Raw genomic sequence first — 24,128 nt, 5'->3', positions numbered from 1 at the left:
ATGTTTGTGTGTGTGTAATATATATTTTACATGAGGTAAAAACAAAGACCTGCATATAGACTGGCTGTGTAGAACTAAATTGCGTGTCTCTGGGACTAAACTTTATTTATGCAAAAAATCATTCGATCAATCGATAAATGTGTGTATTTATGTCTGTATGTTTTTGTAAATGCATGACAAATCAAAAGAACAAACGCACAAAACAAACATGATTAAACGAAAATTAATTAAATCAAAACTGAAAACATAAAAACAAAAGATAATGTAGCTTTTAAAAATGGTTTTAAATAAAATAAAACAATCTAACTTTTTTTTATCAAGTGAGAACACATAAAACTCTTTTCAATGTCTTGACGTTTGAATTAAATGTACAAAAGGTTTGCATAAGCACACACTTATAAGCCGTTCAATTCCAATTCAATTTCATTCGTTCACCCTACCTTACAATTTTAACACTTTTTATTGTACACATTGTTCCAGCTGTAAGAAAAACAATATTAAATAAAGCAAGATTTTCTTTCTTAATGCCTGCTATCGGTGCACAAACTGTTGTGCAGGAAACTCTAATTTGTGCTTTTAATATTTATACAGTATTAATTACAGTAAGTACTCTGGCATGTGCATCTTCTCAGCCAACCTCCCCTGAAATTCATCTAATAGGATTAAAGTGCGCTCGCTTCCAAAAATTGAGATGTGCCAGGTTTAACTCCCAAGTGATTGGTCCCTGTGCTGTTGCTGAAGAATGTACATTGAGAATCGTATGCAATCTCGTCATGACTCCCTAAATTGAAATTAAAATAGAATCTAATCTAAATGAATTGAATCGTGTGATTCTAAAAGATTCTCTCTCCTAATGATGATGGCACTCTGTAGTGAGAAGTGTTTCATTACCACTAGCTGAGCATCTTGGGGTAACTTGGGACAAACTGTGTCATGAATTGCCTCCATAATTACATTTAATGGGCTGAGGCATGTGCAGTCAGCAGTTTGTTGTCATTACAGCTGTGTTTTCTCTTGTTTGTGGGTCAGAAGTGGGCGTTGAACAGGTAGCGCTACAAAGACAGCAGTCACTCCCACACAGGCCCACGATTCCACTGGTGGCCCGCATGGCGGATCAGAACACATCTGGAACTCCTGTCATGACCGAGAGAGAGGCGTCAAGACTCGACAAGTTCAGACAGGTTCTGGCTGGCCCTAATACTGATCTGGGTAAGATGCTGGTTTACGGCTTTATGGCTTGACTATAAGAATGCTTGGGCAACGCATCAAATATACTCTTTGCAACACATGACTTGTGTTGTGACGTTTCTGAATGCAGCATTTGAAATCGTGCTTGCAAAGAGAGAAGCGTTAGTGTTCACACATATAGGGCCATGTGATTTCCGTAATGCAGAAAAAGTGGACAGAATTGCGGAATACAGAGTTTAACTTACAGCGCAGAATGTCATGGAATTGGCAAATAAGTAGGGCTGTACAGTTAGTCAAATTTCAATTCCTGATATTGATTTTAGAGCGAAAGTATATTTAACATTATAGACTATATAAATCTGTCTATGTGAGACTATAGTTTTAATTAATGCCATTTCTTTGCATGACACATAGTAGTACAGAACACGGCATTATCCTGAACATTGTATAAGCATTCATTTCATGTGTTTTTGTAGTTGAATCGTCACAGATTAACATTGTTTATGTTACTGTGAAACAGAAACCATTTTTATTTCAGTTGGTGTTGGAGTCTGTTTTGTGCTGTTCGCTTGTTGATGTTAGTGGATTTGATCTCTAAGCTAACGTTTGCCAGTGTTGCACACTTGTAGAGAACGGAAGAGAGGCTCTCGGGACATTTATTGCAATGTTTACATTAACAATTTAATCATTTATTGCAATGTTAAATGAATGAAATTGATTAGACAGACATGCTTTTTGTTGATTTAAAATTTTATTTAACCATTGAACTGGAATCCAGAAAAACAAAACAAAACGGAAAACAGAATTTGGGGGGGGGGGGGGGGGGGGGGGGAGAAAACCCACTGTAGCCTATAATGCATGTTATTTGTTGGCCAAGCATTCTTGTTTTCTTGGATTATGTTTTGGTGCAGATGCAAATGCAAATTTTATCATTGTTTACTAACCTTCCTGTTGTTCCAAGCTCATATGCCTTAAACTGTTTTTGTTTTACTATTTGCCACACAAAGCTATCATATTTCTTGGAATATAGTGCATAAGTTTTATAGACCACTTTAATCTTGTTTTTTTTTCTCCTCATCCTTTGTGGACCTGGATAGATATGGTGATATAGATGTATGTTGTGAACTATATTAAATTATAAATAACATGCATGTTATTCAGAAACCGCTAACAGGTTTGGAATGACATTAGTGTCTGTAAATAATTACAAAATGTTAAAATATTTATCTAAAGATAGGCTGGTGAATTGTGCACAATAATTCGGTAACACATTAAGGAAGTAAATAGTGAAGTAATTGTTTTCACTTTAATGTCTCCCTGTAGTCAATAATTGTATCCCTTTAAACTCATATTTAATTACCAAAATGACATATTTAAACGATTTTTGCTTGAAAACTATTTTTTCATGCCTTAAAATAGCTTGAATGTTACTCTAAACCCTTGCCTCATTTAGTATATGTGGTTCTATGAATTCACAAATTAGCCCCGACTCCACTCACTCACACCAGCTCAGAGATCCACTCGTTGACGATCACACGTTGACCTGATTGGTTGGAAGGTCATTTGTGACGTCTGATACACCAGTGATTTCAAACCGTGTTTTTGAGACTGTCTTTGGTTCACTGCAGTTTTAAAGAGAAAATACTCAGCAATTAATTACTGAGTACTTACTGTTGACTTATGAATTTGCACATGGGTTGTCTTAAAGCATATTACATTAGAAGCCTGATTTTCACCACAGGGGGGATTTAACAGTTTGTACTCAACTGTCTCTGCATAGTTCTCATATCATTGCTCAGCAACATCTCTGGGGTTTAAGCATTGCAGATCCATGAAGTCAGGACGGTGTTGATGTTGACAGGCCTCTGGACGTTGGCGTGTCAGTTCTGGTTTCATTTGACTGGCTCTCAGGGCGTCCCTGAATCAGTTTGGCTGCTGTTGCCGTTATTAGACATCTGAAATTATGAGTCAGACATGTGGCAGCAGAATGAAATATGAATGAAATCTATAATTAAGCTGGGATCTCCAACATCATAATGAATTCCCATCCATCCATTCAAAGCACTGATGACTGCCCTCTATTGGCATTGACTCATAATAACTCAAAGACCACGAGAAATAGCACTGAGCCTCCTTTCTTCCCCCTGTATTGATGTATTTCTTATTATAACATGAGGTTTAAGTGAAACTTTAAAAAAATAGGAACACTGCATCTTGAACTACACGCGTCTAAATGATTCGCTTGGAAACAACAAATATTTACTTCATTAAATCAGTCACAATCGCACTAAGGCCGTGTGTCCACCAAAGCGTTTTTTCACGCTCCTGGCGTAAAATTCTAATTGTTTTCAATGGGAGCGCCGCGTTTTTTAAACGCCATGAGCGTAGCGAGGCGCTGAGCGAGTATTTAACGCTCAAGCGCTGAGCGTTCGGCGTTTTTTTCACGCTGAAGCGCTGAGCGCCCGGCGTTTTTACTGGTCGCCGAGAGTTGAAAAATGTTCAACTTTGGGTAAAACGCTGCGCTCATCACTGTCACTTTTTACCCAGACGTCCAATCACAGTGGAGGAGGGGCGGGACAAATACCACACGACCAACTGTCACAACATCCTTTCTGTACAACGACGTCAACCAGCAGAGCTAACCGAACAAAATGGATGAAAAATACATTTTTAGTATGAAACAAAATTATCTGCGAAATCAGTTACAAGTAAACTGTGCTGCTGATATTCTGTATCATAGCAACGAATCGTCTCAACTGAAAAAACGCAGCGCTGCCAAAACGCTCTCAAGCGCCCACAGCTAGGCGTTTTCAGCAGAGCGTCCAGCGTTTTCAGCCGACTAAAAACGCTTTGGTGGACACACGGCCTAAGCCTTTTATTTCGATATATCAGGCAGCCTTGGATTTTGAAAAAAAAATTGTTTAATTCTAAAGGCCCGTTCACTCCAAGAACGATATACATATATATATATAAAGGGGAACTTGGCAACCCTAGCCATTTCTTCGCTGATTTTCACTTTTGTTGTCGCATATTGTCTCAAGGAGCTCCCCCTACAGCTGTGGGGCGTATATTTTACAACACTGTCGTAAAAAAAACTGACTTGCAGCACCCTCCTCCCCCTTTCTACCGCTGCTCATGTGCATTTGTTATTATCGGAGCCGGACAACTTTATCGTGTGGAGCCATGTCTACCGAGGTGGGTATAATACATCATACACAGTATCATGTGGCGTGTGTGTTAATGTCGAATTGCCGTAAAGCAGTTTGTGTTTCTCGCTCGTTCTCGCTTCTCACGAGACTTCCCATTTCCAACTTACCGGAACGTTAGTCCCCATGTTGCAAGGTTGGTTTTCTGCCTGGGAACCCTGGGGGGAGCGGGGAAAGTCACCATTCTACCCAGAACAGGTTATTTAACCATCCAAATGATTTCTAAACAGTTTTATTATTGTTGAAATAGTTGCCAAATTCCCCTTTAAGTGCTTGAGCTAGTTACAGCAGGGTGGATTCTGATTGGCTGTCAATGTTTTTATTGTTCATCAGCTGGATGTATATAGCTGTGGTTTGAACTTTGCTATTCTTTAATATTGAGAACGGTTTTTATAACTATATCTTTATCATTATCATTATGGTTATTGTTTTTGTTGTGGACGGGCCTGAAGGAAATTAGTCATTTAAAATACATACCAATCTTTGTGTGACAAACTTTGGCCAACTTTTAATGGGACTCTAGCCAACTTCTTTGTATTCACTCTCTGCTACGTACGTTTAAGTACGCACATAAAGTAAGTAAAGGTTATGTAAGGTTTTGAAAAGAAAACTTAAGTAGGCACAGGTCATTTAGATCAAATTTAGCCTTTAGATCTCAATTTTTTTTAAGATCATAAGAAACGTTTTAGTCTAACATGTCCAAACTTTTAATGTGTCGTGTATCGGAGCATTGTACCAAAGTGTCTTTGAAAATAGATAGAACAGTACGTAGACATTTAATTTGTTATATCTAACGCACAGTAATGAGCAAAAAGTATTTTTTTTCCCTTTACAAGCACTTGTTTCTGAAGCGTTTGGTGCCGTCTTTGTCTTCAAATTAATGAGTACCTGACAGATGTGTTTTTAAGAGGGATGCCATCAGATGGTCAGCTTTTACCTTAGAGAGAGAGAGAGAGAGAGAGAGAGAGAGAGAGAGAGAGAGAGAGAGAGAGAGAGAGAGAGAGAGAGAGAGAGAGAGAGACAGAGAGACAGACTGCTACAATCCCAGGAAGCAATTACTTGCTGATGCTATCTACTGTTGCCATGGCGACGCATCACCTCTATTGAACCCTTCTCTCTACCGTTTGACTACCTTTTCTCTCTGTGTGTCTCAGATGGGCGAGCTGTGGTGCGCTCGTGGTCTTAACACAGGCAATTCTTCTGTTGGTACTCGAAATCAATATTATAAATGCAGTCGATTCAAATTAACTTAGTTCAGTGGCATCTGTGGCACAGAAATTCTTTAAGGAATTCAAAAATATTATATTGAGATACTGGCATTGAGCCAGTGCACGCATTCCTGGAGACATTTCATGTGCTGTGAATGAATCTAATAACATGAAAAAGTAGAAAGAAAATGGATGTACATTTGAATAGCGGTTTATGTGGAGTAATGAAGTAGAATTCCTCTCGCTTTTCTATTCTAGTATGGTTAACATTGACAAAAACACAAACTTAATGTTTTAACTTGCCGCATCGCGATTCAAATATGCTGTTTGATCTTGCTGTTTAAGAATGAAAAAGGTATGCAAAGTACAAAGTCCACTCCAAAGGGGCTTTGGGTTCACAGGAACTGGGAATGATTTCTGGGAATGATTTGTGGGAACGCTTCCTGGGAACCCTTCCTAGTTTTAGGAATGCTTTTTGGGGGAACTAAAGCCGCGTTTCCACCAAAATTACCTGGAACAATTTGTCCCGGGATTTTTTTTTCCCCTCAGAGCTGTTGCTGTCTGCGTTTCCACCACGTTCTAAAGTACCTTGAAGATTAGGCAAATTAATACAGTAACGTAGGGCTGCGTGTTACTTTCCAGTTCCTGCTGGATTTCATCCTCTGAATTTAAGCTTAATAAAGCCTGAACCTTGTTGTCGGTCCGTAAGTCGTTTTTTTTAACTCCATTGTTGATTAGAATAGCAAACAAATCTTACTGCATGCAATGCAACAGATTTTTAAAAATGAAACAGTCAGAATGCTTGGAGTCAACCAATCAACATGCAGCATGAACTCAACCAATCAGCATGTTCAGTGCCCAAGTCCCACCCCCGGAACTTCCTGGACTTTGAAATAGTACTACCTCGCAAGCAGGGACTTTCTGAGGGGATATTTTTACCTGGAACTTCATTAAGACCCTGGTTCCTGCGGTGGAAACACACAGAGTACCACCCCAAAGTCCCTAGTTTCTGGGTAAAGTTCCTGCGGTGGAAACGTGGCTTAGACCCTAGAGTATGGTCTAACCCAGCACAATTGGAACTACCAGTGATCTAAGTGTATGTTGATTGGCAGAAACACTGGCACCCACCATTTATAAGTTTATAGCCTATATATTTACTCCACAAACATGTGGAAAAAGGCGAGAAATGAACCGACACTAAAGTGAGCTCTGGCTCTGGCCAAGCCGCTCTCAGCGCTGTCAAAATAAAGTCTGACGCACCGTCAAAATTAAAGTCCCACACAACAACCAGAGCGTAGGTGACAGCTTCACAGTTCTAACTGTTGGTGCGAATGCAACCAGGAAAATTGTCCTGAGGGAACATTTTCTTCTAAGGGGGATTGCCCCTTGTGGCTAGTTCCAATAACTACCCGGTGCGAAAGCCCCTTAAATGGAGTTCTTCTCTATATAAGAAATCACTATTTCCAAACTCCCTGAAACGCCTCGATTGCAGTCTTGAGGTTTTTGTAGACTTTACAGAGTGCTGGACTCTATTTGTCAATACAAGATCTTGACCAAAAATTGATGCACCTCTTGATGTAAATAACATTACAACATTTATTCCCATCAAGAGGTGCATTCATTTTTGGTCAAGATCTTTTATTGACAATGCAAGAGTCCAGCATTCTGTAAAGTCTACTTCATTACATCCCAAAGACTTTCAATGAGTTTAATTTCTGGACTCAGAGGTGCTAATTCATGTGGGAAAATGATTGTTCGTGCAATTCTCCCAACCATTCTTTCACAAATTGAGCCTAATGATTTGACTGTGATAGATGGGCCAGCAAGCAGTTTAAACTTATATCAAACTGCAGGATATGTAGGGATGTCCCAACGTTTGGTAGCATGGCCCCAAGTAAAGCATATAACAAATGAAATGAATATACAATTCATTTAAATTGTCTCATACTGTATATTATTCAGTTATCTCCTGAGATTGGTGATTGACATTTTCTTCAAGGACATTACTTTAATTTTAAAGTGGTTTGGCTCTGTTTTGTATTCTATTTGTGGATAGTGCTAAAATGCAAACATTTTCTTAGTGCTTTATTGCAGTGTCAACATTTCGCAGTCTGTGTTGGCTTTCGTGTATTTTTTTATTTTTATTTGTAATTACGACTCCGTGGCAGTACCTTTTCATCATAGACTTTTGAGAAATTGAGAGTATTGCATACAGATATTGCTCACATCACGTTCTCTGTTTAAGCAGTCTACAGCTGAACAAGGACACCTGGATCTGATATACAGTCATGAAGTACTCCAGACAGTTGTTCAGATAACCTTGGTGAGCACTCAAATCTTAACAGGCAGCACTCGATGCATAATTAACTGTGGTAAACCAAGTCCCAGAAGTGAATGAAGCAGCAGTTTCTAGATTCTGAAATTTACTTATTCATTTCATTGCATTTAAAGTAAGTATTGAATTTCGAGAACGACAGTTTCTTTTAGTTTTTTCCCCCTCCATTTGGCATAAAACACTGTATTCATGGTCATTCAGTTTAAAATGGTGACTACAAACTCAGAGGTTTTTCATATTTTCCATCGTGGCATTTTCTCTGTATTTAGTTTTTCCAAAAATGTTTGTCCTCCCTTGTTTTTGGTGAGTTATTTACTATACACTGTAAAAAAAAAACAAAGTTACTGCCTTAATCAGCTTGGATGAAAATTGCTTAACTTATTTTGATGAGTTAAAGTAGTGTCAAAACATATGCAGTCATCAATTATTGAGCAAATAATTTTTTTTTTTTTTGTAGAAGTGAATATATTGAGTTCCAGTCAAAGATTTCTTGATTGAACAGCTTATTTGAAGGATTTAGTTGACTGACTATATCTTAAGCTTTTTCTTTATCGTAATTAAACACAAATACATATTAGTTATATTGCATTATTGAGATTTTACAATGAATTATTTGAACAGCTATGCAACCTATTTTTTAGGTCTCTACTGGTTGAGAACCACTTTGTTAGAATATCTTAAACCCAACTTTAGTTCTTTCAGAGATATCTGAACTTGTGAATCAGATGTACTGGCCTGAAATCTGCACCGAAGGCAAAGTTTGCACTTTTTATAAACTTTATTTCTGTTCAGAAATGTGTCACCTGGTTTTGGGTGTACCTGGCTCATGACGCAATTCATATGAAAGAGAAAGCAAATTCATAATGCAATCAATGAAATACAACGGCGCAGTTATTCTAAGACCCCAGAGGAAGAATATACTGTACGCTCTCCCCAGACACCTGAACTACATATCATCCTCAGCAGCCTGCGTTAATAAAGAGAAGTATCTCTTTACCAGAGCTGCATTACTTTATGGTTCTGCCACGTGCTGCAGTGTCCTTTATATGACTTTTCGCTGCCATTCAATCTACCTTAAACGTTTTAGTGTCAAACTAAATTTTTATAGTTCAGAATAAAGACAGTTCATGTTTACGAGAGTACCATTCTTTCAGGACTATAGGTGATATCACATTCCAACGAGTTAATATCAAAAGTCCCTTTAAGACAAGTCATTTCATTCTGCAGCCATCTTTGCAATGTGCAAGTGCTGCTCCTATCTTTTTGAATGGGTAAACCTAAACATCAAATTCTTCAAGACGCCAAGCTTACGATTAAATTTCATATTTGAAATCAGCAATGACATCTGACAACTGTCTCATAAATTTTGTTTCTAAACTCGAATCATGACCGGCTGGATCAAGCTGATGCGCATGTGCAGTGGAAGCGTGCGTCTGACTGACTCCGGAGCTTCTAGCGACAGGCTCTTATTTAAAAGGCGGGACTTATTCCGCCATATTGAGCATTGCACTTTTCCCCATTCAAAACAATACGAGTGACGCGTCTCGTGTAATTCTATAGTCTTTCTCCATATTTTGTGGCCACAACATACTATATTGCGAAAAATGGGACACCCCTCCAAATCATTGAATTAAGGTGTTACAATTACTTCCATGGCCACAGTTGGATACAATCAAGCACCTAGGCATGAAGACTGCTTCTACAAACATTTGTACAAGAATGGGTTGCTGTCAGGAGCTCAGTGAATTCAGGCCTGGTACCGTGATAGGTTGCCACTGGACTCTAGAGCAGTGGAGACGTGTTCTCTGGTTTGACGAATCACGCTTCTCTGTCTTGCAATCCGATGGATGAGTCTGAGTTTGGTGGTTGCCAGGAGAATGGTACATGCCTGACTGCACTGCACACAGTTTGCACTGCCAAGTGTAAAGTTTGGTGGAGGGGGGATTATGGTGAGGGGTTGTTTTTCAGGGGTTTGGCTTGGCCCCTTAGTTGCAGTGAAAGGAAATGCTTCAGCATACAAAGACATTTTGGACAATTTCATGCTCCCAGCTTTGTGGGAACAGTTTGGGGATGCCCCATTCCTGTTCCAACATGACTGCACACAGAGTCCTGACCTCAACCCCATAGAACACCTTTGGGATGAATTGGAGCAGAGACTGCGAGCCAGGCCTTCTTGTCCAACATCCGTGCCTGACCTCACAAATACTCTTCTAGAAGAATGGTCAAAAATTCCCATAAACACTAGTGCTGGGCGGTAAACCGGTTCAAACCGAAAACCGGTTTATATTTTCGTCACGATATTGAATTTGAATAAACCGCCATACCGGTGTATTTAATTACACAACGTTCGGAACGAACGTTACGCTGCGCGACACTGTTTCAGACGGACCCTTTACAATGTTGCACTTCTAAGCTGCAACGAGTGAGGGTAAACAAACAGCAGTGCTCTGTTACGTTACATGGACGATGGATGCTGAGCGCATTATTGTAAGTACATTAATAAAATGCGCGAGCACGAATCTCTCTGCTCGAGCGCGGAATATAATGTGCCGCGCTCTCAGATACACGCGACTCTTGTTAAAATAGGTCTATTTTCTCTGGGCTCGCTCAGAGAATCCTGCACTTAAAACGTGTTGAGTGCAATCGCGAATATCTCCTCTTCCCCAGCTAACAATTTTAGGTTATAAGAAAGTTTTCATAACGTTCCCATTAAGTTATAAAAACGTTAACGTTATTTCAGAATGTTCTAGGGACATTCAAAATGTCCAGTTTTTTAGACATTGTATTAACGTTATTTCTTGGTTATAAGAACTTTATTCGAAACGTTATAAGAACGTTCAATTCTCCCGTTATATAAACGTTGTATTAACGTTCTTGCTGGGTTATAAGAACATCATTCAAACGTCGTTAGAACGTACAATTCTCCTGTTAAATAAATGTTGTATTAACGTTATTTCCTGGTTATAAGAACGTTAAGAAATAACAATTTTAGGTTATACTGGGCTCTATTCTATTCTACAATATTCACTAATGACAGTAAAATAGACCATTCTAAGTCAATTTACTGCAGTAATTCCTCGCTCAACCAGTAGAAAATGCTTTGAACACCTGATTATGCATGAAAAAAAACCGTCATAAACCGGAAAACCGGCATAATTTTGAAAAAAAAACGTGACATACATTTTTGGTCAAACCGCCCAGCACTAATAAACACTCCTAAACCTTGTGGAAAGCCTTCCCAGAAGAGTTGAAGCTGTTGTAGCTGCAAAGGGTGGGCCAACTCCATATTAAACCCTACAGATTAAGAATAGGATGCCATTAATGTTTATATGGATGTCAAAGCAAACGTCCCAAAACTTTTGGCAATATGTGTAACTAAGTGAACCGAATATGTCCTATTTCGTTCACCGTAATGAATAATTTGAATGCAATGTTGCTTTGGGTAAAAGCATCTGCCAAATGAATAAATGAGAACGGCACTATTCAAATATATTGTATGCTTGTATTGTGACACACAGAGCTTCTTCTACTGCCACTGTCTTGAGGGAACCTAATAGCCAAATATGAATACTGGGTTCTGACCCTCAAATGTTTCTTTTTCACTCCTGATGATAAGCACTACAGTGGGTTTGACTGAGAACCCTCGTGTCCCCTGGCGAATGGAGTGTGTCATTAATTTTTCTCTTGCTATTTCCTTTGCTGTCTCTTAAATAAACTTTCAGATGAACCATTGAAGTCCTGTATGAAGTGGCATTATGCGTTTTCTTTTTAGTAGTTGTAGTGTTTCTTTGAGGGATTATAGAGCACATTCTGCCTGTGTCAGTCTATTCAGAGTTCTTGTGTTTGATTCAGTCGGCAGTGTTTGAAGCACACAATAGACCACTAGACAACTGTTGCGCAGAGCCAACACAATGATGTAGAGGCTTGGAAAGGCATTCTAATCTATAATGTGGTCTGAAGACTTGGTGTTCTTTAGAAATAACATATAATGGGCTGTGGTCGTGTAATATTCATGCACTCGTACTGGAGAACTGCAGTATGAACATTTGAAAGGAATTTATACATATTCTGTCATCATTTTACTTAGTCGTGTTGCTCCAATCCTTTTTTCAGTTGTTGAACGTCAAAGGAGATGCTTTGAAATACACAAGTCATGTGGACTATTTTTATGAGACTTTCATGATGCACTAACTTTCATTGTACGAACAAGAGCAGCTTGAATATTTAGTAAAACATCTTTTAGGTTTTCGTTTTCATAAATGAAAGTCATATGGGCATGAGGGTGTTTTTTTAATTTAATGACTTATGTTTACATGTATTTATTTATGCACTTATTTTACTTATTTATTAGTATTTTTTCTGTAAGGGTTGTTTGTGAAGGGATTGCCAACCATGGGTTAAAAAAGATAATAGATTTGTGGAAATGGCAGGTATTCTTGAAAATGAGATGTGGCACTCTATTGAAACGCTCAGTTATTTTTTTGTGAAATATGCTTGTTTATTTGCTCTCACCCACCTCATTTTCAGTATGAATATCTGATTATGTATGAGATGGAGAGGTTTAGCTCATTGATGTCGAATATGATTACAATATGAGCTTTGCGTGTTGTGTTAGCAAAACTGAAACTGCGATGACAAGAGGAAAGCCATCTGTCAAGAAATCCGAATGACTCAAAATAATCATTTAGTTTTTTGAGAATTTTCTCTTTATTGCTTACTTGGCTATTTTTGGTAGAGTTAACAAAGAAAGATGTGTTGTGGAAACAGTATTGGCACAGAAATAAACAGCCCTCACACAAATTAGATAAAGAAAATGAAACGACTGCCTTCGAATGGTTTGGCCTGGATACTACTGTCCGCAAATGAAAACAGTTACACACAACCTGCATACAAAATGGGGATTACATACAGTTCTTATGAAAACATCACGGTAATATCCCCCTCCCCCACACACACACAAAAGAACAGAGTTTTTTTCCACTGTATTTAGTATTATGTTGTGACTGTTATGTAGCAATTATTCTATTCAGACATTAGCAACAACAAAAAAATTATATATTTTTTTGTTGCTGTTAATTTTACATACCATGCCACATGAACACTGTATGTAATGTAATGTAATTAATATAATATTATATAATGAAATACATAATATAACATGGTATAATATAATTTAATATAATATAATAATATATAAATTTATTCATATAATATAATTTAATGTAATATATAATATAATATAACATGGTATAATTTAATGTATAATATAATATGATATAAATTAATATAATGTAATGTAAATTAATATAATTTAAATTCATATACATTTATTTTTTTCCTTCCACATTGTGGTAATGAGTGAGTTTTTAGGATTACGTTTAAGAATTTTGGTGAAAATGTGCTTGCTTGATTAATGCAAATTCATTTTTTATTTAAGCAACAGATTTGATCATGCTCTTTTTTTCCTGCCTTTTGATCATTGGGTTAAATACGGCCCAGGCATATTTTATACGGGTTTCGTGAGACTCATTTAGCTGGCAGCCATAGACGCTTTTCAGGAGCAACTGTCCGTACGATCACAACCTCTTTTGAGGTCACTGTCTCCAGAGGGACAAAGACAGCAACAATGAGCTGATGAAATAGTGAACGTCTAATCCCTCTCTCTCTCCCCCCCGTTGTGAGATTAATGCCACGTTGCGGAAATATAACAGATAGTTTAATTAAGTGCCAGGGCACAAGATTCATCGACTAATTTCTGCAGCTGACAGCGCAAATGAGGGTTCAAAGGTGCGAGCCGAGGAGACACCCTTGAGTGGCTCTGTGTTTAATGAATTGAGCGCTTTCCCGATAAAGTTCCCGCGTAAAGCAGCACGCACATTAAAGCTAGCCTTCAATGTGTCAGGACAACCTACCGTCCTCATATACTACACCAGCGTACCTGCCTGGAGAGAACACACACTCCTACCTCCATCCTTACGCTTTAGCTTCACAGGTATTTGCACAAGCACAGTGAAGACCGGCCCAAATTCATTCATTAGACTGGAAATGGTGTCTTTTGTAATGATGTATAGCTTAATGAAGGCTTTTGCAGTGACCTGGATTACTAGCCTGATGTCGTCATACTCAGATTCTAGTCAGAATGTGAGTCTGATACTGCTGCAATGGGCTGTGATTATGTGAATTGGATCGACATATGCCTTGATGGCGGTTCTCTGTTCCTCTTTTAAAATGAATGCGCTGTCTACATCTTCTATAACAGACGCGATGGCTGAATCTACACATCTAAATTCTCCAGCGGAAGCCATAATTTGTTGTAAAAGAATTCAACCCAAGCGCTCTTTGTCTTTGGTGACGTGGATGATTACGTTACTGTTGATCATCTGTCCATCATCATATAAAGCCCGCCCTGACAATTTGATTAGTCCGAAAAGCTCTGGTTCGGGCATACTTTCTTCTCAACGGATCAAGTACAGACCGAACTTCTCAACCTCAAATGCTGTGGGCGGGGCTAAGTTCGGCTGGCATCCAGGCTACTGGATTACTGCATGACTGACCCCTGTAAAACTGGAGAAACTGAAAGAGAAACTGGAACAACTGGATAAGAGGGCTACTCTCTGAGAAAACAAAAGAAATTAACATTTGAACTCTCTTGCTATATTACCATCCCCATTCAAGACATTATCACACTTGAGTTGATTAGCTCCCAATTTACACATCATTCCCTTCACCCATTCCTACCCGAATTCACTCATAAATCTATCAGTTATCATATACAGTATTATACATGTCTGGTATCATTTGAAATGTCTTGGTGCGACTTGTACAAAGGTATTATTCCCACTGAAGTAAACCAATAAGGTATGGAGACTTTAGAGATATCTCGTTAACTGCTGTGGGTTTGCCCTCATGTAAATCAACTTCTGTCCCAAGGAAGTCTGGGACGTTGATTAATGCAAATTCCCATTGTGAACTCATCTTTACATTTCTGCCTTGGTCTGAGTATTTAGGGTGATGCCGAAGAGGGTTCAGCGCGATTTGTAGTTCAAATCAGCCCATGTGTGCAAGACACTCCGCATCATGTATTTTCTAATGTCAGGTTTGCATCTTTTCTATTTATTCCAGAGCATTTGATGTTTTGTATTTATTATCTTTGAACTGATTATGAAATTGGCATGATACATTTACCTGACATAATAACAAAGACATGATTGTTACTTTTTATTTTATTTTGACTGACTCTGAAATTGTTTTCATTGCATTCACTGCGCCACTGCTGAATACATTGTAGGGGAAACACTGGACTAATATTTGGTACTAATTCAAGTGTAGACTTGGTTCACAAAGACAAGAAGTGAATTTCCGTTTAGGACAACAATAAGTGAATTTCCGTTTAGGACAACAAAAATGTTGCTTGACCAATCTAAATTTGGGTGTCTTACCTCTGTTTTAATTTAATAACACTTTAGATAAGTGTACGTGGGAAACCACGGCATGGCCAATCCAAAGCTATTATAAGAGAAGTAATGTTGGTCAACTTATATCTGTAATAGTGGCCATACCTCTGCCTGAATTAAACGTGACTTTAAATTCAAGGTAATGCAAAACCATGGGGGCTATACCAAATTATCTTTGATTGTGTAGGCGTGAATGCGACAATCTCAGGTATAGTCAATTACCTCTGCTTAGTGACCAAAAACTGAGCCGAGAGACAAGCCGAGGGAAACGGAGACGGAAGCATGAGGAGCGACAGATCGAGAGAGGGGAGAGAGAAAAAAAAATTTGGTCCGGTTCCTACAACGCGCTGCCATCTGGTCCCCCACCAGCTGGGCGATCTCCTCAGCTGGGTAGCCCTCGGTGGACAGCTCGACGCTCCTCCGCCGCCCGGTGGACGGCGACGGCTCCTCGGTGCCTTGGGCAGACGGCAGGAGTCCCCCGCTCCCTGCTCCTCCCCTTCGCTGGTGTACGGCAGCAGGCTCCGGCCCACGGCGAGCGGCGGCGACTCCTCCTCTCCCTCCTGGATGGCAGCCGCCCCTCCAATAGCCAGGCGGCCGGCAGCGAGCTCGACCGTCCCCCCGGCAACTCACTCCAGCGCACCGCCTCGAGCGTCCATGGCCGCGAGTCCCTGCTCCCTGCTCCTCCGCTCGTTCGGCGGATGGCAGCAGGCTCCGGCCCACGGCGAGCGGCGGCGACTCGCGCACCATGCTCGATGGCACCGCGGATTCCCCACAGCGGCGAGGACTCTCTGACAGCGCGTTCCTCCCTCTTCCCGGGTTTCGACACCAGTGTAGCAATGTTCAGGGCAGAAGGAGGCAGGAACCGGCGAACAATCAAAATAATCTTTATTTAAAATAAACAAACTAAAATACCGCCAGCAGCCCCTCGCGGACGACTGCTGGCTTACCCAAAATAAACATAACGGGCAGCAGCCCCTCGCGGAGACTGCTGGCTAAAATAAAACACAAATACAAAAACCAAAACTCAACTAAAATACCTCCCTGTTCCTCTCTCCATCATCAACGTCGTCGCTCCTCCTTTAGGCTTCCGCTCCTCCGTGGGAGATGCGAGACCGGTGTGCTTCACTCGTGTTGCTCATTATCAATCGCACCACCGGCCTCACACCGTTCTCTCACGTCCCTCGGCCGTCCTGTTCGCCACAGTGTGTTTATGTCGAATTGCCGTAAAGCAGTTTGTGTTTCACGCACGTTCTCGATTCTCACGAGACTTCCCATTTCCAACTTACCGGGACGTTAGTCCCCATGTTGCAAGGTTGGTTTTCCGCTGAACGTTGGGGGGAGCGGGGAAAGTCACCATTCTCACCAGAACAGGTTATTTAACCATCCAAATGATTTCTAAACCATTTTATTAAGTTGAAATAGTTGCCGAATGCCCCTTTAAGTGCGATTTCATGTAAATTGCGATTAATCGTGCAGCCCTATTTTATATTTCCGTCTGCCCACCCATCAATCCGTCCATTCATTTTATATTTCTTTCCGTCTGTCTATCTATTCATTGTTTTGTATTTCTTTCCATTCGTCCATCCATTCATCATTTTGTATTTTTTTTCCATCCGTTCATCCATTCATCATTTTATATTTCTTTCCATCTCTCCATCCATTCATGATTTTGTATTTCTTTCCATCTTTCTGTCCATCCATCCATTCATTATTTTGTATTTATTTCCATCTGTCCATCCATCCATTCACCATTTTGTATTTCGTTCTTTCCATCCATCCATCATTTTGTATTTCTTTCCACCCGTCCATCTTTAATTTTGATTTTCTTTGTCAGTCCATCCATCTTTATTTCTTTCTGTTCGTACATCAGTCCATGCATCCATTTGTATGTCAGTCCATCCATCCATCCGTTTATATGTACGTCCATCCATCCATCCATCCATCCGTTCTTTCTTACTTCAGTCCATCCATCTAAATTTACATTGTGATTTCAAAATCATGATTTCTATTAATCTGTTGATCAAAAAAAAAAAAAAAAACTCTGGGTGGTCTTCGCAATGTAATGCGAAGAATCATTTGGGTCAATATTTCATTCAACATTTCATTTTCAAATATTGCCATCAATAATAATGCATTATGTGTATATAAGTAGATCACGTCTGTTTTTACAGTCACTCTTATTTGCATGGCAGTCATAACAACACTATTCATTATTTATACTCCTCAGTCTTCATTTTGCCCTGACAAAGAAACTGTGCAAGAATCATCCAGCTCTGATATCAGAAAGGTTCGTTTTTTTAAGAAAAATATAAAAACGCTTTCCCCAGAAGGCTCTTGTTGTATTCATGGCACATTTGGTCTGTTTTATGAATTTTTAACCAACCTCTGATTTAAAATTCAAATTTATCTTTGATGTCAAATAAAATGCATGCATGCACATTACACTGCAGCCTATTGTCAAGGCTCTGAGAAATGACTAATCCACGTTCAACACATTATGATCGCTGCCATCAACCCCTGAAATATGCAATACAGATACGAAATGAGAAATATTTTGTATTAAAGTTCTTTTTCACTCTTTTAAGGCTCTGCAGGGACTCTTTGTCCATTTTAAAAGTCCAATTTGCCTCACTGAGATTTATTCACATTAGCACTTGGGTTCACATACCCACACTTATGCAGTGCTTATTGAAAGCATGGTGTGCCCATATAATTCCAAAGTTATTGGCTGAATCATTTTTTGGAGGCTATCCGCACAATTAAATATGCCAGATTATTGCGTCTCAAATCATTAGATGTTGAAAACAGTTTATCAGAGATGCCTTGATGACAGACAATTTACTATTGAGAGCATATCAACAGATGTTTGAATTAAAAACTTTGTTATTATACTTTTTTCTAGTATAGAGTATGTAGTATGTACATTTTCTGTATTCATCCTTCTATTTGTGGTTGCAAAAATCACCCATTATTTTTAACAACTTTAATTCGATTGGATCGGAAATTTGTACAAAATAAAATTGAATGCAAAATTGCCATGTTTATTTCCAGGTTGAAAACTGGACGTCACTCGCTAAACTAAGCATGTGCACAAATCCGCCTCATTCAAGAAAAATGAGCAGAGCAGAGCAGAGCCGCTGGCCCTGAGAGAGTATGGTTGTGTCTGTTACAAATATCCAAATTATCACAGAAGTACTGAGATAAAAGTTTATAACTTGTCTACGACAGTGATCAAAGTAGAGCAAGTCACCTTTTGAAAGTAACTTGACGCTTCAAATAAAGATTGTATTAATTGCATTGTTACACCAGTTGGTGGCGACAAGTGACTGTTAAACAATTTATCCGTCATTGAATCATTACTCGAGATTTGTTCAAAAATGCAGATTCATCCAGTAATGAAACAAATAGTGTTGGATTTTTATTCAATTCAAATTAAACAATTTAATAGACTGCAATTAACATTTTGTAAGAACCTCTAGTAAAGTACATATTTAGTATTTTGTTTTAGTTTTCTTTTCAGATCTCTCTTTAAAACTCTAAAAAAAAAAGTGTGCTTCTCAATTCACCCAGAATCTTGCAGCTCTAATATAGTGTGCTGTTTATTTTTGGAATATAATATGCTTTAAGACAAACCATGTGTAAATTCATAAGTCAACACCTTTGCTGAGTATTTTCTCTTTAAAACTGCAGTGAACCAAAGACAGTCTCAAAAACACCGTTTGAAATCGCTGGTGTTTCTGACGTCCAAAACTACCTTGTAACTAATCAGGTCAACGTGTGATCGTCAACGTGTGGATCTCTGAGCTGCTGTGAGTGAGTGGAGGTGGGGCTAATTTGCATATTCATAGAACCACATATACTAAATGAGGCAAGGGTTTAGAGTTACATTCAAGTTATTTTTTCATGAAAAAAACCTGTAAGTCCCTGTAAAGTCAAAATTAAGTATGTGTTCTGAGTTTGTCATATCACAGAAAAATGTGTTATTAGCCACCCAGCCAAATTTGAATGATAAAAAAAGCTGGCAAGTACATAAAATAAGCTATCAAAATCTTGAAAAAATGAGCAGTAGTCTCTGCTCTCAACCGTGAAACCACGCCCACTCGTGGTAAAGCTGCCGTTGCCGCACTCAACTGTCACCCGCTACAGCCGGAATGGATGCTCCTAGCAGCTTATTAGGTTAATTAACGTTATAACATAAGCACACAAACTTACACTCATTGGTGGGCACGCACTGCCGATGATGGCACCAGTTGTAGGCGCGACGGGATGATGAAGGCCGAGGCGGGAGATAGTCGGTTCGGCCCCATTCACCAGTAAAAGCGGATTATCAGAGAATCCCAGTTGTCTCCGACAAAAGTTTATAAAACTATCCCGTGTAAAATAATCACTACAGAGGCGGGTTTTGGCGGTGATCCTCAGCTCTCCATCAAGGTGGCTCTTCACAAAATTAATCCACCTCTTCTTGATGTGATCGTTTTTAGGAAATTTAAATAAGGTCACTGATCTGTTTTGTACATGATCACATCCAGGTAGTACGCATTTCCGTGACTAAGACATAACTAGCAAACTGTACGCTGTAGTAACTATAATGGGACTGACAGTAACTCGCGATATAGCGGCAAACTGATGTGAATGTGCTCTATTTATATTGCTAGGGGAGCGGCCAGCCTCAGTGGCTCTAGTGCGTCATCGAGTAGGGGGGGGGGGGCCATGAGCTCAGGGGCTCCAGTGCGTCATCGAGCCCCGTTTTAGACCCGCCCAAAAAATCCAGAAAATAGCAATGGTGAAAAACTGTTTAACGGTCTAATTTCACAATTCAGTACTTCACAGTTCACAGTCTTTGTAATACGTTTTAGCAACACATTTCTAACATTTATAGTGGGTTCAGAATTTTTTTTTTAAATTGCCTTTACAGGGACTTTAAATATGTAATTTTGGTGATCAAAGGTGAGGTTTAAGGGATAACATGATTGACTACAGAGGGACTTTAAAAAAAACAACAACATCTGCAGAACCACACTTAATTTAAGTAATAATGCCCAAGAAATCCTGTAACTAATACTTATTACATAAAATATACAACGGTTATTGGTGGGTTTTTACTGCAAAACAAAACAAAAAGGCCGCAAATATCACCACATTTATTCGAGGAAACCTACAGCATTTTGTCCTGCAAATTTCTGATGGTATTGCTTAATAATTGAGTCTATTCACAAGGAATAAACTCATCGTATTATTCTGAGTTAGTGACTTTCTGTCATAAACATCTTTCCTTTCCCCAGATGAGCTTCGGAAGTTGAGCTGGTCTGGAATTCCGCGGCAGGTGCGCCCAATCACATGGAAGCTTCTCTCAGTAAGTAGAACGATCTCAGCGCACAGGCAAGTCCTGCATCAAATGGTCAAACTCATTAGAGAACTGCAGCGCACATCAATTACAAGATGAATCAAAGTATACATAATGCATTCTACATAAATACACATTTATAAGTAATTAGGCTTCCTACTAATGACTTTTAGGATGACATCCGCCTGGAAGCTCAGAGGTCCAGTCGACTGAAAACAAATGGTGCATTAAACTGTTTCAGTGGTCGAACAAAGCCTGAATCTGTGAATGAGCAAAACCTACTTCTGTTAGGCCGACTCTTGGATCGCCTGAGCTGAATCTATACATAATCACTTCTTTTAAATCATGCGTGTTGCTCTTTGTAAAGTTCTCAAATCATGATGGGATATCATGAATCATGCTGGGTTTTTTTCATGCCAGCTGGAGTGTCTGCTGTCATTTAAAGCTCTTTCTTTACTAACTTTACCTTAACGCTCGACAAACAGGAGTTTATATATATATATATATATATATATATATATATATATATATATAGTAAATTAAACCATAAATGAAATTAAAACCAAGTAGAAACATATGTTTCTGCACCTAACCTCGATAGATGTACCCGTGTGTTTCTCTTAGAAACTGAACATGTCCCTACTATACTTCATGGGAAATTTATTAATAACACCATAACAAAAAAAAAAATGACAAAAAAACAATAACACGAATAAATAATAATAATGATAAAAACTGGACATGTCCTGTATACCACACTGAAGATGTTTTTGAATACGGTCCAGCTGGAGAAACTATGGAGATATGAAAAACATTTTATTGCGAACTGTAAAATGGGACATATTTGAAGTATTTAGAGGGATTCAATAATGGTGTGACGAGACACTTCACACACGAGATTGGGTTCACGAGGATGAGTTTTTTGAGAAAATTAGACATTTTATGTAACTAATAATCTTGTAATTAATGTAATTTCAGTTCTACTTTGAGTATGAATTATCAAATGCATTGAACGACAACAATATACAAGCACTGTAAAAAGTTTTGTCACAAACTCAACTGACTGGCTTCTCACCTTATGATTTAACATGAGTCTCTTCAGACCTTACTGTACATGAATTATGAGCTTCCAGAACTTCAGATTGAGACTGTGTGTGACTTCCTAATTGAACTCCTTTCCACAAATTGAACATATACATATAAACAGTATAAATAACAAAAATAAATAACAGTTTTTTTCTTAGTCTTAAGTGCAAACAATAAGTAAAAGTGCAACCATGATCAATGTACTCTCTCAGTATTCAAAGTGCAAACAGAGACCAAAACAGAGACCAGAGCCACAACTACAAAGTTCAGAGACAGGTTTGATATTGGGAGACGTCAATATTTGATATTTGATTTGATATTAGTAGATTCCTTGATATTGTATGCAGGCTAATTTGCGTGCATCAGGGAGCTTGCGTTTTACTTTCACTTTTGGATTCGCAATCGCACATACTCTGTGTACAGGGAGCGGCGGTGCGAAGCGCAATCATGGCGATATCGCAAGACAGCTTTTCACTCAACGAGAAATCTCGTCATATCCTTGGATTCAGCCTTCAAATGTTTTACTACAAATGGGCATCTAGGAAGAGCAGTGTAGATAAATGCCTTTCCACTCCTTTGCCTCTTATGCTGGTTGATGCTGGTTCGGATCTCTCTCGGAGCGGTGTGTGTAAGGGCCAGTTATATTGGAATTTGGATGGACCAGCTGGTAAGAACTGTGCTGGTAAACCTCCCCTGGCCCAACCAGCATGGAGGGCAGACTCAAACTTGCTAGTACGCCCACTGCCCATGCCAGTCGACATTGGTTTGAATCCCACTCTGAGCAGTGTAAACAGCATGCATACATTTTAAGAAAGGGAAGAACTTTTTAAGATTGACATAAAAAATACAAATTTTACCTTTTATAATAAATGAAACATATGAAGTACATAACTGGTGTAAAGTTTCCCCCAGGACAGGACTGGCGTGATGAGGGGGTTATGTGTGGTCGTACCCTTTGACACACAGACAGGCGGCAGAATGCCCTCCTGCCACACTGATATATTATGTGCCAGTCTGAAACAGGATGGAATGGAGGGGTGTATTTGATATTCTGACCCCCTTCTAGGCTAGTGTGCGATCACACACACACACACACAGAAACATCCAATTTACCCGTGTGACCTTCATTTGCCTACGGCTACCTCATCTGTCATCTTGACTTGAACCCTGGACTGCAGCCCCACTCAATCAAACCTCATCGATCCACGCTATTGAGCTCCTGCACAGGTGTGCACATTGTGAGTTCATCGGTGTGTGTGTATTTGTTTTTGAGTGAGTGGAGAGCGAGCGTGAACAGCTGGAAAGCATCCTTTAACAAGAGTAATGACCTGCGGAGGGCGGCATCACTGTTTGAATGGGCGCTTTAACGCGTGATCAATTCAGTGCATCCTGCTGACGTCTCACAAACTGCCACCGAACTCCGCTCAACGCTTTCATAAGAAGAAATCATTTCTCTTTTGTCAGGTAGCCCCTAGACAATAAAGATTTCATTAGTGGTGTTTGCTAAGGTAAGAATTATTATTGCTCGTACACAAGATTACATTTTGTACTAGCATTTCATTTTGCAGAATAACACATCCAGTATTATTTCTGTTTGTTATGCAGAGACCAAAATGTTATGGAGACTTGAGTTGGGTTATTTTGTCTTTGGCCAGTAAGCAGCACCCTAGCAACCACCTAACATTAAGCAACCTCTTAACATAACTTGACAACCACTGGAACACCTAAACAATCACCTGGCAACACCATAGCAATAACCTAGCAACTACCTTACATCACACCAGAACCCTAGAAATCAACTAGCAACTGCCTAGAAACCACTTAACATCACTCTTGCAACCACTTCTTACACCCTGACAGTCGCCTGGCAACCTCATAACATCACTCTAGCAACCACCTGGAACACTTCGGCAGTCACCTGGCAACAACATCAAGCAACACCCTAGCAATAACCTAGCAACCACCTTACATCACACCAGCACCCTAGAAATAACCTAGTAACTGCCTAGAAACCACTTAACATTACTCTATAACACCCTGACAGTCGCCTGTCAACCTCATAACATCACTAGCAACCACCTGGAACACTTCAACAGTTACCTGGCAACTACATCAACCAACACCCTAGCAATAACCTAGCAACCACCTTACACCACACTAGCAACCACCTAGAAAATTCTAGCAATTGCTTAGCAACCTCTTAGTTACTGCCTACCAATCACTTAAAATCTCCCTCACAACCACCTAGAAGACCCTAAACTACCCAGACTGTTGAAGAGAATGTCACTTCCAAGGGTGCCGCACAAG

At 39.4% G+C, this 24,128-nt stretch overlaps 1 protein-coding gene across 3 annotated transcripts in view; it reads left to right on the top strand.

The window, feature by feature from the left end:
- Nucleotides 1–24,128, top strand: part of tbc1d22a (TBC1 domain family, member 22a) — a 165,377-nt gene that overhangs the window by 10,263 nt on the left and 130,986 nt on the right. For all 3 annotated transcript variants that reach the window (XM_077233939.1, XM_077233940.1, XM_077233938.1), the window contains exons 4-5: nucleotides 1,030–1,209; nucleotides 20,674–20,744. In XM_077233939.1, the coding sequence (XP_077090054.1) occupies nucleotides 1,030–1,209; nucleotides 20,674–20,744 (251 nt within the window). The remainder of the gene's footprint in view (nucleotides 1–1,029; nucleotides 1,210–20,673; nucleotides 20,745–24,128) is intronic.

This window comes from Siphateles boraxobius, unplaced genomic scaffold (genome assembly GCF_051911475.1).
Source record: "Siphateles boraxobius isolate OS27281-9 unplaced genomic scaffold, OSU_SipBor_1 19, whole genome shotgun sequence".
Taxonomy (NCBI): Eukaryota; Metazoa; Chordata; class Actinopteri; order Cypriniformes; family Leuciscidae; genus Siphateles; species Siphateles boraxobius.
Note: the sequence above shows the minus strand (reverse complement) of the source record. Positions and strands in the feature narration are given on the sequence as shown.